We start from the raw sequence: 14,466 nt of genomic DNA, 5'->3' as shown, positions 1-14,466 counted from the left end.
ACAAAAGTTCTAGCTTTTCATGGCCCTTTTTCCTAGATCTAGAAGTTAGCAGAATATTGAATTAACGTATTTTGTCATTCATTCATTTGTGCTTTCATTCATTCATTCAAAAAATGTTTATTGGATGACTCCTCTGTGCTTAGCACTGTACCAGGCAACGGGCACGCAGGGTACACTCTGTCCTCACGGAGCAGGTGAGTCGCACTTCCTTAGGACTCAGCTGCCTGGAAACCAACATAAGAAAGAACGACCCAAAGGCCAGGCAAAAGCAACAAATATTTATGCCCCCCCCCAAATAAATAAATAAATAGGGCGGCACTGTTGGCTTAAAGGAGTAGGGCACCAGCCCCATATACCAGAGGTGGTGGGTTCCAACTGGGCCCCGGGTCAAAAACTGCAACAACAAAACAACAGTTCACAGCTCCCCACTCTTAGTTTAATCGTTCCTTCCCCATTTGCAAAACAGTTTATTGAAGGCAGGAAAACTATTAGAGACAAGCACAGCAGAGATGACTGACAATCAGAAGCTCCGTGTTTAAGGAGGCTGTAATCATGAAAAAATAACTTGAGAAGGTGTTTATATATTATTTGTGCAAATAACTAAAAGAAAACAAACTAGAATCGGAAATGGCTGTAAGGAATTTGCCCAGTGGTTAAAACCATACTTGCCTCTGGAAGGTAAGCTGATGGGTGGTATTTTCTCTTCTTTACTCATTTTTTCTACTCTACAAATGTTTTGTATTCACTATGATTCACTATGTATTCATTCTAAAGAGTGAGTCAACACTACCTAAGTGAACCAATTTGAGGAGGAGGCAGAGGAACACAAACTCTATAGCTCAGCAACCCCCCTACACACACACACACACACAAAACCACTGACTTCAGGGTGTAAGTTATCAGCCCTTTGGCACGGCCTCTACTGATTTAAAGGTTAGCCATCCAAGCAGCGCTATTCAACCTTACTCTAGCCTAACACCAAAACAGGACCAAATGTGGTGATGCATTACAAAGAAACGAACAGAGAAATAAGCTAGCAGCGACTCGGGAGCAAAGTGTGGTTTATATATACAGTAGAATTGCTCTAGCAAAGCGTGTGCGCATGGTTCTCTAGAGTGGAAGTGAGAGTGTGTGAAAGAAAGGGTAACGTAGAAATTGTTTCCCCTTTTTGCTATCCATGGGTCATTTATATTTGCAAAGCTGCTAAGTGTAATTTAGTTCTTTGCTGCCCTCCTGAATGAGGAACACATTTGTGAAAAGCAAAGACTTCTTACATACCAAACCTGAAGCAAATAGCAAACAGCGCCAAATGGGGAGTGACTAGCGGCAGCTGAACATCGCCCTTGAGGCCACACTGTGACATCCACACCCTCACCTGTCGTACATTGTAATGAGAAGGCTGAGAGTGAGTTCGGAGGCTCTGGGATGCACCCGTCCTGGCTTGTCCTCCCTGGCTCTCTGAAACAGCTCTTGCAGTACCTGAAAAAGCTGCTGCACAGACAGCGAGTGCTCCCTGGCTTCCCGGAAATGTGGCCGCAGTAGGACATGCTGAATCAGGGAGCTGTCAATCAAGTCCACTGCAGGAAACGAATAAGGAATTAAGTCTGGTTTTCTGATGAGAGCAAAAGTCTTCAAATAAAGCAAATGCCACTTAGTGTTTAATTAAAGTTGTCCTTTTATGTTAGTTTTTTTTTTTTTTTTTTTAGGTAGAGTCTCACTTTGTTGCCCCCAGTAGAGTGCTGTAGCGTCACAGCTCACAGCAACCTCAAACTCCTGGGCTCAAGTGTTCCTCTTGCCTCAGCCTCCCAAGTAGCTGGGACCACAGGCACCTGCCCCCACGCTCAGCTAATTTTTCTTTTTAATAGAGATGGGATCTCACTCCTGCTCAGGCTAGTCTCAAACTCCTGAGCTCAAGCAATTCACCCACCTGGGCCTCCTAGAGTGCTAGGATTACAGGCGTGAGTCATTGTGCTTAGCCCTAGCTATTTTCTATAAAGGGAATTACACATGACCACTATTTGAACACCTATCTTTTGTGTATAATTCAGGCATTATTATTACTATTCTGACAGTCAATTTTATTTTGGAAAAGTGCATCTGTTAGTAAAGCCTGGTGACCATACAATTGCCAGTACAATTTCTAGGATCTGTTTTATAGAATGAAGTGAGAAACTCAAAAAATTTAGCCTTCCAAGGAACTTAGGAAACTATGGTGAAAGTTATAAAAATATTTTTATATTCTTTATTAAGTGGGTTGAGCAAATTTACCTTTCATGTTCAAATACAGTTTTTCCTGTCTGCAGACTAGCGTCAGAAGGAATGTGGTGTGTGTTAAAATGCAATTGCTATAATTAAAAAAGCATCTCTTTAGGTAGAACCTAAAGAGTCTGATACTTCAGCAAGTCAGTAATATCACTTTTTTTGATATTTGTTGTATTAGTACTATTATCTAGAGATGGCTTTTCATAAAACGAGAGTTGCTTACAAAAAATAATTGCTTATTTCTTATACTTTTTTTTTTTTTTTACCATATTCTCCTAAAAATTTTACAAGGCAATGAATAGAATTCAGAATGTCATAGAGCTAACCCCATAGTTTCTTGCAGAAAGAGGTTGGCAGACAAAATTAATAAACAGCCACTTGTACCATCTGAGAGGTGGGGATGTTGGAAGCACCCAGAGCTGCTGGCATTTACAATGCTTCAGCCTGTGAAATGATAAAACCCTGAGCTTCCCTCTGCTTCGTAAATCAACCTCACAGATAAGAAACCTAGAGACTATAATAAAATTTTTTATTTGTTTTCTGATATGCTTTTAAGGGGCGCATCTAAGGAACATAGGAGCATGTTTGGGGAATGTGACTTAAATAAAAATCTGGCTGCAGGTGGTGGAGCCTGTAAACTCTTTTATCGATAAAGCCTATCGCCTCGGCCTGGTATTCTGAACACAGGATGTTATTGTCTTCTGCTGAGAGTTCTATATTACAGTAAACCAGATAATAGCGGTGTCCATTAATCTCGCTGCAAGATTTATGAAGACTTATGCTGCGATGTGCTCCTGATCCTGCTACTTGGAGCTCTTGTTAAGCTTTATCTGTGTTTGGGACTTTACTGTTTTCAAATTTTTGTTTCGATATCTTTTCTAGGTAAACTTTTTCAACCACTGATTTTGTGTGTTGTTAAGATTTCCCACGAGTATTATTTATAGTCACTGTTTCGGATGCCAAGGATAACAGTAACTTTAAAAATACACATTTTCAAATCACACTATTGTCCATACCATGCAGGCTTTATTGGTGGAGACTTACATGAACAATTGCTGCTAACTTTCCCTAAGGAGAAATTCTCCAAGAAAAGAACATAATTGAGAGTAAATATTTAGTGAGTATATTTTGCCTTTTCTTTATTCCTAGGATAAAGATTTATTCCTAGTTACTAATGGTTATAAATGAGTTTATTTGTCTAGATCAATGACTTATTTATTTTCATTTTATTTATTTATTGATTTTTTTTTTTTTTGAGACAGAGTCTCACTATGTTGCCCTAGGTAGAGTGCTGTAGTATCACAGTTCACAGTAACCTCAAACTCTTGGGCTTAACTCTAGCATCAACCTCCCAAGTAATTGGGACTACAGGTGCCTGCTACAACATCTGGCTATTTTTTGTTGTTGTTGTCACTGTCACTGTTGTTTAGCAGGTACAGGCCAGGTTTGAACCTGCCAGTCCTGGTGTATGTGGCTGGCACCCTAACCACTGAGCCTGGGCACCGAGCCTCAGTCAGTAAATAAAACATTTTCTAAAACCCAAAAATTCCTTCTTCAGAGGAACCTGATACAGGAATACTGTATAGAAAATAGAGGAATGTAGCCTTGTTCCTGTTGAAGACATGGTCTTTGAATCTTCCCAGCTGGCCTGGCCTACGTCTCCTGTTCTCACTTTTGTTCACCCTTTTGTGCCCTACCTCACACCTGTGTATACTTTATAAAGCGTAATGTGAAAATCACAGGTCTATATAACACTATAGGCTTAAGGAAAAGAATTCAACCTTCAGTAGAAATGTCATATATATAACACAACTTCATTTAGGTCTGAGATTATATACTTCAGAAATCATTTCACATGAAATGATTTTTTTTAATGCAGCAAAGAAATTGAGAAAGATCAATACTGTTAGAGGTGCTGAAGACCTGATCTTTTTCATAGCTACAACCCAACTCTTCTTTTTGGAGAATTTTCACAGGATAAATGTTCTTACTCTATTTTACTTTATTTTACTTAGATAACAGTTGGAGAAAAGAAAATCAGAGCATTCAATCAGATACAAATTTAATGCAAACAAGTAGTTCTCAGGGAATTCTCAAGATTTTTTTCAAATTTATGGCCCATAGATTATTCATTTGAACCTACCTTCACATGTTCGGATATATTAATAAATCAGAGATACCACTTCAAAACGCAAAACTTATATAGTAGTAGGAATTTAAAATTTTTATATTTAAATCTACAAATATAGGTTCTAAACTACTCTTTTTTTGTTATTTTATTTTGTGTCAACATTGGTATCCTGAAAAGAAAACCAAATTTTTTTTTAGAAGCCAAGTGGAAAAAAATACAAAAAACTCCCCCCAAACAATAAAAACCTCATTCACAATTATTTTCTATGCCAGTTGGTGAAGAAGCTTCATGGGCATTGAACATCCTTCCCCCAACATCTTCTTGGTCACAAATGGGCTACATGCACAGTCCAGCCTTCCCAAGTCTGGCAGTCATGTGCATGGGGGAAGCTTTTGTTTTCCCTATGAATTTTGCATCACACCTCAGGGTCAGGTCATTTCAAGTGTTTCAAAAGAGCCTATACTTACATTGGCAGAGAGTTTGCACCGATCGTAATTTGAAGGCTGTTCTATAAATGGAATTCTCAATACTGTTAAGAGCATCTGTAAAGAAAACATGAAATGCATGGATGAAGGACTATCTCATTATATAAATAAATCCTGCATCCTGAAGGGAGTCCTAGAGACCATGTAGAGCTACTTTATGTTGGTGGTAAGGAAATTAAGTTCTAAAGCTCTCTTTATTTCTATCTGAGAACAAATAATAGATTTATAGTATTTCAGAGCCACAGGTAATCCTAGAGAACACTCTCCTCTAACTACGGCAAATGGAAGAGTCCATAGAAAAATAGGGAGTATTCCTCTGTCTAATTTTTTTTTTTTTTTAAGACAGAGCCTCAAGCTGTCACCCTGGGTAGAGTGCTGTGGCATCACAGCTTACAGCAACCTCCAACTTCTGGGCTCAAGCAAGTCTCCTGCCTCAGCCTCCCAAGTAGCTGGGATCACAGGTGCCTGCCACAACGCCTGGCTATTTTTTTTTTTTGGTTGCAGCTGTCATTGTTATTTGGCAGGCCTGGGCTGGATTTGAATCCGCCACCTTAGGTATATGTGGCTAGTGTCTTAGTCATTTGAACCACAGGCCCCAAGCCCCTCTGTCTAATTTTTATATAAAAAGGCAATGCCTTGTAAAACAAGATAAAAAACTATATGTAGAATATGAACTCAATTTTGTTAATTTTAGTTGTATGTGCTCCATATAAATTTAAACATTTATGAAAAAGACCCCAAAGCTATCCATCCACTCCTGCATTTAGCAAAGGTTTATTGAGGTCTTACTCTATGGCTCTGGCATGATTCCAGGGCCCTGAAGTATAGCAGTTAACTAAACAGATAAAGAACCTCACCTTTGTGGAGCTTACTTCTAGTGCCATCTGCGGTTAACAGTGGACATCTCTGAGTGCTTGGGTTATTTGTGATTATAGATAGTTTCTTTCTACTTGTCAATATTACCTAAGCTTTCAAAGAGTGTAATTCTATTTTTATAATCAGAAAAGAATTGTAGAGATACTTTTTTTGAGAGTTACTACCAGCAGTAGAACAATGGCTAGTATTTCTGAGCACCTGCCTGGCACAGAGTGTCAATTTGCCGGTTCCCCACTGTGAAGAAGAGGAGGGAGTTTGGGAGCTAGCCATCCCTATTTCTATTCCTTCCTTTTTCCTTTGGGGAAATTAGTTTACTTTTTGATATTCCACTCCTTCATCAGATACATAGGGACTATAATACATTACTCATAGAGTATTTGCATAATTTAAATGAGAAAATATAGGTAATGTACTTACTAAATATTGTCTCTCTTACTTCCCTTGAGGAACCACAATTTTAAATCTGTTTCATTGATCCTCCACATTTAATTTTTGTTTAGTTCAAGAGACATTCAACAATTTCCCAATAGTTTTTCATTGTCTCACAACAAAACTTCTTTCTTTTTTTTTTTTTTTCAAGGTAGAGTGCCGTGGCCTTAGCCTCTTGAGTAGCTAGGACTACTGGCACCTGCTATGATGCCGGCTAATTTTTTTGTTTTTAGAGAGATGGGGTCTCACTCTTTTTCAGGCTGGTCTCAAACTCCTAAGGATTGCTCAAACAATCCACCTGCCTTGGCCTCCCAGAATGCTAGGATTACAGGCATTAGCCACTACACCTGGCCAATAGAATCAGTCTTTATATCTAGAAAAAATAAAAACTGCAGAGTAGATATCCCCATTTATTCATACTGGCTTTAATATCATTAAATAAAGCTTTATAAGATGTTACACTTTTATTGTTTAGTTTATTTTAGGCACTTAAAACGGCTCCTTTTACCTGATTACTGTAGAAAGCAGTAGTCCTCACATTGTGGTTCCTGGACCAGCAGTGCCCTGGGAACTTGTTAGAACTATGCCTTGTAACAAAACTCCAACAAATTTCCAACTCTAGACTCTTTACTGGACCCTTGAGGTAAAGCTGATGCAAACTGAAGTTTGAAAACTGCTGGTATAAATGGAACTTATTGATTTTGGTTTTTATGATTAAGTTGACTATTGAAGGTCCTTGCAAGAGCAGGTGCAGTAGAGTCACAGGAGGTCAGAATCAAACTGCAGAGGATTGAGCAATGAATGTGAGATGAAGAGAAGACATAAAAAGAGACAACTTTTCAAGATCTTTAATCTGAAGGGAAGACAACAGGGCCACAGCTAGAACAATATAGACAATCAAAACTTGTTTTCAAGGGGAGAAGAAATTTCAGAGTCTATATATGGGTCAGGGAGGGGAGCCAGGAAAAAGGAAGAGGTTGAAGACTCAGGCAGTGGGATCCATAAGGTGTTTGATGTAGCAAAGTTCCTCTCAGTGGGTGCATGTTCCTTTGGTCACCCAATGCCAATTTTTCTTTCTTCTAGTGAATCACCTCCCTCTACCCTAACTCCATATAATTCTAGTGGTGTTAATTCCAACTCTCCCATTTTCAGGGGGGCATGTTGCCCAGCCTTTCAGTGAATGCATCACAGCACTCCTCAGAAATAGCACCACAATCAAAGTCAGGCAAGTGGCACACCAATGAAAATGGGTTTAAGGATTCTTTTATTGGGGAAGCAGACTTAATGGTTTTGTTGCTGGACTTGCCCTTGGAATAGGGGAAGATTAGTGCAATAGCCACTCTTATCAGGGTGTATGGCATGAGAATGAAACCAGTGCACAAAGGTGAGCAGAGATGAACTTGGCAATAGAGAGAAACCACTTCCCAGTGACAATGTCTGAGACCAGTGTGAGTGAGTGTTGTCTTGGGTTATTTAATGTAATTTGTTTTAATTGAAAAATAAAAATTACATATATTTCTTATGTACAACATGTTGCTTTGAAATATGAATACATTATGGAATGGATAAATCAAGCTAGATAAGATAACCTCATATATGTTGTACTTATCATTTTTTGTGGTGAGAATGCTTAAAAGCTACCCTCTTAGCAATTTTCAAAAATACAATACATTTTTATTACCATGCTATACAACAGATGTCTTGATTGGGTTATTAATTATATAAGGTAATCAAGCCTCTTTAGGCTAAGTTTTCTATCACAAGCAACTGAAATATTGCTCAATGATACAATCCCCACAGTAGAGACACCAAACAGAAAAAAGTGCACAGGTGAAGGAAATAGATAGGGTCAGAAGTCCATGCTTTATTTCTTGAGAGGAAGAATAAAAGGATACAAGGTGACTGTAAGGATATGGTCATGTTCAAAAGTTTCTGTTTTCTTCATAAAGTTTAGCAGCAGTACTCCACCTTTTTGGCACCAGGGACCAGTTTTATGGAAGACAATTTTTCAATGGGTTAAGGGGAGCTAGATTTGATAAGGTGGAGCTCAGGCAGTGATGCCAGCGATGGGAAGCAGCTGTAAATACAGATGAAGCTTCACTTGCCTGTTCACCATTCACTTCCTGTTAGGTGGTCCAGTTCGTAATAGGCCATGGATTGGTACTTATCTGTGGCTTGGGGGTTGGGGACTGCAGAAGTTGAGGACAAGTTCATCTACTTAGACTACGGAGAAGTTTGTGGGGTAGAAAAAAGTAAAGATTTGGCCAGCTCCAGTGGGAAGTGGAAACAGAAACCGATCACAACCTTTGGGAAGAACTGCTAACCAACTTTGCATCTGTGATATTTCCTGTGTTTAACAAATGCCAACTGCAAAGAATTTAGACCCAGAATGCTCATTCTAAAGCAAGGTTTTGACATACAAGCAAGCAAACGTTGAGACCAAGACTTAATTTGTATTTATTATGCTAAAGGGAATAAGCCTCAAAAAAAATAAAACTGATGAACAAAACTCAGGCAGTTTGGAGTGAACATGAATGTACTGGGGGAGTTTTATGACTTTTTCAGCCTTGGCTAAGCAGGCCCTAACAACACCAAACAAGAAAGTGCTCAGTGGATTTCCTTGATTCAAACATATGTGGCAGGCTAATTTGTGGCAATACTAATTTTTTCTTATTTGTGAAGCAGTGGGAGAATTTAAAGAATGGAAAGGCAATATTTTCTAGTCCATTCTGAGTGTGTTCTAAGGTCTAAGCTCTTTTTGCTCCTTTGGAAGATCTAACAGCTTCTTTGTGTTTAAGAGCCACCTTTGAAATCAACCCTACATAAAAAAAAAAAAAAAAAAAAGAAAAGAAAAGAAATTCTACTTAGGCCTTCATAGGAAAAGGGAGCCAGGCCCATCAAAAAATTAATCTGGGGTTGTCTTGAGAGGAAAGGATGGTGTCTGGAAACGATGCTGGGAAAGCCTTTACCAGCGGCCCCCTAAGTGGAGGGAATGACTGCAAGTCTTAGCCAGCGAGACCAGCCACAGGCTGGAACTTCTGGGTCCAGTCTTGACCTAGAGTCCCACGTCTTCAAGTAGGCCTCAAAACTAAAAAGAAAGAGCATAACAAGTGGTGGCCATGATTGCATCTCAGATCAGGGCCTTGACCAGATGTTCAGGGTAATAATTCTGAGGATTTCTGTCTGTCTCTAAGGGGATGATGGCTCCTTCTCAAACTTAACTTAATCTGAATGTTACACCAAAGTGCAGTGGCTTAATTTTGGTTTGGAAAATGATGATTCTTCTCCTTGAGTGTAGTGGGGTGAAGGATGCTGAGTGCCATGCATTGTGCTAAGCCACAGAGGGGCTGACCCAGGCCAGACCCATCCTAGAGGAGCAAGGGCACAGCACAGGCCTCCCCCTGAGCATACACTGACCCGAAATGAGTTGGAGGACACCCACCTCAGGTGAGTGACTAAAAATTGTCACCAAAACAAGAGATCTTGTTAAAAAAAACATTAGCTCTTTTTTCCTTCTTTTATCAGCAGGTGCAAACATTGTCAAAAAACCTATAATTTCCTCTGAATCTTTTGTTATGTGCTATCCTTATTGTTTAAAAAAAATGCTTAGTGTTCAGAGAAAACTCCAGTGTCATAAAATAGGAGAACTCAGAAGCACCTCTGTCTCTGCCCTGTGTCTAGAAAAGGAAAGCAAACTGACAGCAGGCATAATAGTGTGGAAATAATTAATGGAAATGTTATGCTCAGTCTTTCTCCCCCCATGGAAAGTGGCCAGTTTTTGTGCCCTGGTTCCTCCCAGATGTATTACATGGATACAGAGAGTCAGAAAACTAGGGGGTCTGTGAGTTCCCAGATGCCACGCTTCATGGAGGCACCACTGCATAGCTGCTCCACCATCTGGCCCATCACACTGCTGTCACGTTATGCTCTGCAGCCTCATCTGACAAAGCTGTGCAGCATAACACGCCAAGCTGTGAGGCAGTGCCATGTGGCAGGTGCAATGAGGATCCCAGGTGATCCACTGCCAGACCTGCTTCCTCAAGGCTAGTGTTTGACATTTTTTCTGATGTGGGAAAAGACATAAGAGAGGAAGAAATTAATAGATGTATCATGCCAAAATCTATAAGCAAAGTAGTTTTATATACTTATGGAAATAATAAAGTTACATGTGTTCTTGTGCATGGAAGCAATTTGACTGGAAAACAGCTTTTCCTTTCAAATGATCCATCTTTTTGCTTAGCCACATCATTATATTCATTTTCCGCAGATACTAAGATGGGTTTGATGAGTCAGAAATAGCTACTGGAAACCAGTGGTCCTCAGAGTGTGGTGCCAGGTGAGCAGCTTCAGTATCACCTGGGGACTTGTTAGAAATGCTCATTCCTGGAGGGAGGAGCAAGATAGTGGCCAAGTAATAGCTTCCTTGCAACTGGGCACAGTGAGACTGGGGAGAGAAGACTCCAGGCATCTCTGGCTGGTGGGATCTGCCTAGAAGCATCCTTTTGGGGACACAGGGAGTCATTGAGAGACTTCTGGACCCCATGAAGAGGACAAAAGCAGAGGAGAACTGGACTCATCAAAATCCTAGGCCAGAGGCACAGTAACTTAAAGAGCAAGAGGAAGTGAAAGGAAAACTAGGGCAAGGAAACAGGTAAAAGAAAACACTCATGAGGAAGAATCAGCAGAAAAATCCTGGCAACATGAAAAACCAGTCCAGAGCAACACCCCCCACCCCCTGAAGGACCATGAGGAAGCTATTGCAGAGGATTCCACCTATAAAGAAATGTCAGAAATGACAGAAAGGGAATTTAGAATACAGATGATGAAAACAATGAAGGAAATGATGGAAACGATGAAGAAAACTGCTGATAAACTGGAAAATAACCAAAAGGAAATCCAAAAACAGAATCAAATAAGAGATAAACAATAGGAAGAACATAGGAAGGATATAGCAGAACTGAAGGAACTGAAGCAGTCAATTAGGGAACTTAGAGATGCAATAGTAAGTATCGACAACAGATTAGACCATGCAGAAGAATGAATCTCAGAGGTAGAGGACAAAGCTCTTGAGATAACTCAGAAAGTTTTAGAGGCAGAAAAGAAGAGAGAGAAAGCAGAATGTTCACTGACAGAATTATGGGAATTTATGAAGTGTTCAAACATACAAGTTATAAGTATCCCAGAAGGGGAAGAAGAATGCCCCAGGGGAATGGAAGCCATACTAGAGAATATTATAAATGAAAATTTCCCAAATATTACCAAAGATTCTGACACACGTCTTTCAGAGGGATATCAGACCCCAAGTCACCTCAACTCTAACCGAGTTTCTCCAAGACACATTGTGATGAACCTATCCAAAGTCAAGACAAAAGAAAAGATTCCTTAAGCTGCCAGGAGTAAGCACCAGTTGACCTACAGAGGCAAATGCATCAGGGTGACTGCAGACTTCTCTGATGAAACTTTTTGAGCAAGAAGACAATGGCCATCTACCTTTAATCTACTTAAACAGAATAATTTCCAGCCCAGAATTCTATATCCTGCTAAGTTAAGCTTTAAAATTGACAGAGAAATCAAATCATTTATTGATATGTAAACATTGAGGAAATTCACCACAACAAAACCAGCTCTATAGGAAGTACTTCAACCCATTCTACACACTGACCATCACAATGTATCAATAGCAAAGTAAGAACTCAGAAGTTAAAGGACAGAACTTAACTACCACAATGATGCAAAAGATAAAACTAAGCAATGGATTCTCACAAAAAAAGATGAATAGAACACTACCACACTTATCAATTATCTCAATAAATGTTAATGGCTTGAATTCCCCACTGAAGAGACATTCATTGGCTGATTGGATTAAAAAACACAAGCCATCCATTTGCTGTTTGCAGGAAACACACCTAGCTTCAAAAGACAAATTAAAACTCCGAGTTAAGGGTTGGAAGACAATTTTTCAGGCAAATGGAATTCAGAAGAAAAGATGGGTTGCAATCTTATTTTCATATACATGTGGATTTAAAGCAACTGAAGTCAAAAAAGACAAAGATGGTCACTTTATATTGGTCATGGGAAAAATACAAGAAGAAGACACTTCAATTATAAATATGCATCCAACTTACATGCTCCCAGATCCTTGAAACAGACATTACTCAGTCTGAGCAATATGATATCCTGTAACACCATAATAACAGGGGACTTTAACACTTCTCTTACAGAGCTGGACAGATCCTCTAGACAGATATTAAACAAAGATAGAAGGGACTTAAATGAGACCCTAGAACAACTGTGCTTGATAGACACATATAGAACACTCCATCCCAAAGATAAAGAATATACATTCTTCTCATTGCCCCATAGAACATTCTCCAAAATTGATCATATCCTAGGAGACAAAACAAACCTCAACAGAATCAAAAGAATTGTAAATGTACCTTGTACCTTCTCAGACCACAAGGCACTAAAGGTGGAACTCAACTCCAACAAAAACGTTCAACCCCACACAAATTTTATGGAAATTAAACAACCTTCTGTTGAATGACAGTTGGGTGCAGAAAGAAATAAAAGAGGAAATCATGAACTTCCTTGAGCACAACAAAAATGAAGACACAAGCTACCAAAACCTGTGGTATACTGCAAAAGCAGTTCTGAGAGGGAAATTTATCACTTTAGATGCCTACATTCAAAAAATAGAAAGAGAGTGCATCAACAAACTCACAAGTCATCTTATGGAATTGGAAAAAGAAGAACAGTTTAAGCCTAAACCCAGCAGAAAAGAAATATCCAAAGTTAAATCAGAGATCAATGAAATTGAAAACAAAAGAATCCAATGAAATTAAATTCAGAAAATTAATGAAACAAGGATTTGGTTTTTTGAAAAAATAAATAAAATAGATAACCTTTGGCCAGACTAACTAGAAGTAGAAAAGTAAAATCTCTAGTAACCTCAATCAGAAATGATAAAGGGGAAATAACAACTGATGCCACAGAGATACAATAAATTATCTCTGAATTACCAGAAACTCTGTGCCCAGAAATTTGACAATGTGAAGGAAGTGGATCAATATTTGGAATCACACTCTCTCTGTAGACTTAGACAGGAAGAAATAGAGCTCCTAAACAGACCAATTTCAAGCACTGAGATTAAAGAAACAATAAAAAATCTTCCAACAAAAAAATGCCCTGATCCAGATGACTTCACACCAGAATTCTATCAAGCCTTCAAAGAAGAGCTTATTCTATACTGCAGAAATTATTCCAAAAAATTGAAGAGGAAGGAATCTTTCCCAACACGTTTTATGAAGCAAACATTACCCTGATACCAAAACCAGGAAAAGACCCAACTAAAAGGAGAACTTCAGACCAATTTCACTAATAAATATGGATGCAAAAATTCTCAGCAAAATCCTAGCCAATAGATTACAGCTTGTCATCAAAAAAGTCATACATCAGATCAAGTAGGTTTTATCCCAGGAATGCAAGGCTGTTTTAACACACACAAGACCATAAACGTTATTCACCATATTAACAGAAGCAAAAACAAAGACCATATGATCTTCTCAATAGATGCAGAAAAAGCATTCCATAAAATTTAGCATTCTTTTCTAATTAGAACACTGAAGAGTATAGGCATATGTGGCACATTTCTAAAACGGATTGAAGCTATCTATGACAAACCCACAGCTAATGTTTTACTGAATGGAGTAAAACTGAAAGCTTTTCCTTTTAGAACTGGAACCAGACAAGGTTTTCCTCTGTCAACATTACTATTCAACATAGTGCTGGAAGTTCTAGCCAATACAATTAGGCAAGGCAAGAAAATAAAGGCCATCCAAATGGGCGCAGAGGAGGTCAAACTCTTCCTCTTTGCTGATGATATGATCTTACAGTTAGAGAACCCCAAAGACTCAACCACAAGACTCCTGGAAGTCATCAAAAAATACAGTAATATCTCAGGATATAAAATCAATGTCCACAAGTCAGTCAGGACACAACTCCCTTCACCATAGCTTCAAAGAAAATGAAATACCTCTATAAAGGACCTCTATAAAGAAAATTATGCAACCCTAAGAAAGGAAACAGCAGACGATATTAACAAATAGAAGAACATAGCATGCTCATGGATGGGAAGAATCAGCATTGTTAAAATGTCTATACTTCCCAAAGCAATCTACCAATTCAATGCCATCACTATTAAAATACCAACATCATACTTTCAAGACTTGGAAACAATAACAACAAAATAGCCTGGCATTGTGGTGGGCACCTGTAGTCCCAGCT

General features: G+C 38.9%; 1 protein-coding gene across 1 annotated transcript in view; it reads right to left on the bottom strand.

Moving 5' to 3' along the window:
• Positions 1–14,466, bottom strand: part of DYTN (dystrotelin) — a 61,047-nt gene that overhangs the window by 44,872 nt on the left and 1,709 nt on the right. The window contains exons 2-3 of the mRNA XM_012802129.1: positions 4,861–4,935; positions 1,376–1,577 (exon numbers count right to left, since the gene is read on the bottom strand). Coding sequence (XP_012657583.1) covers positions 1,376–1,577; positions 4,861–4,935 — 277 coding nt within the window. The remainder of the gene's footprint in view (positions 1–1,375; positions 1,578–4,860; positions 4,936–14,466) is intronic.

Source organism: Otolemur garnettii, unplaced genomic scaffold, assembly GCF_000181295.1.
Source record: "Otolemur garnettii isolate 467f Iridium unplaced genomic scaffold, OtoGar3 scaffold00013, whole genome shotgun sequence".
Taxonomy (NCBI): Eukaryota; Metazoa; Chordata; class Mammalia; order Primates; family Galagidae; genus Otolemur; species Otolemur garnettii.
The sequence above is the reverse complement of the archived record's forward strand: the minus strand, read 5'-3'. Positions and strand labels throughout refer to the sequence as shown.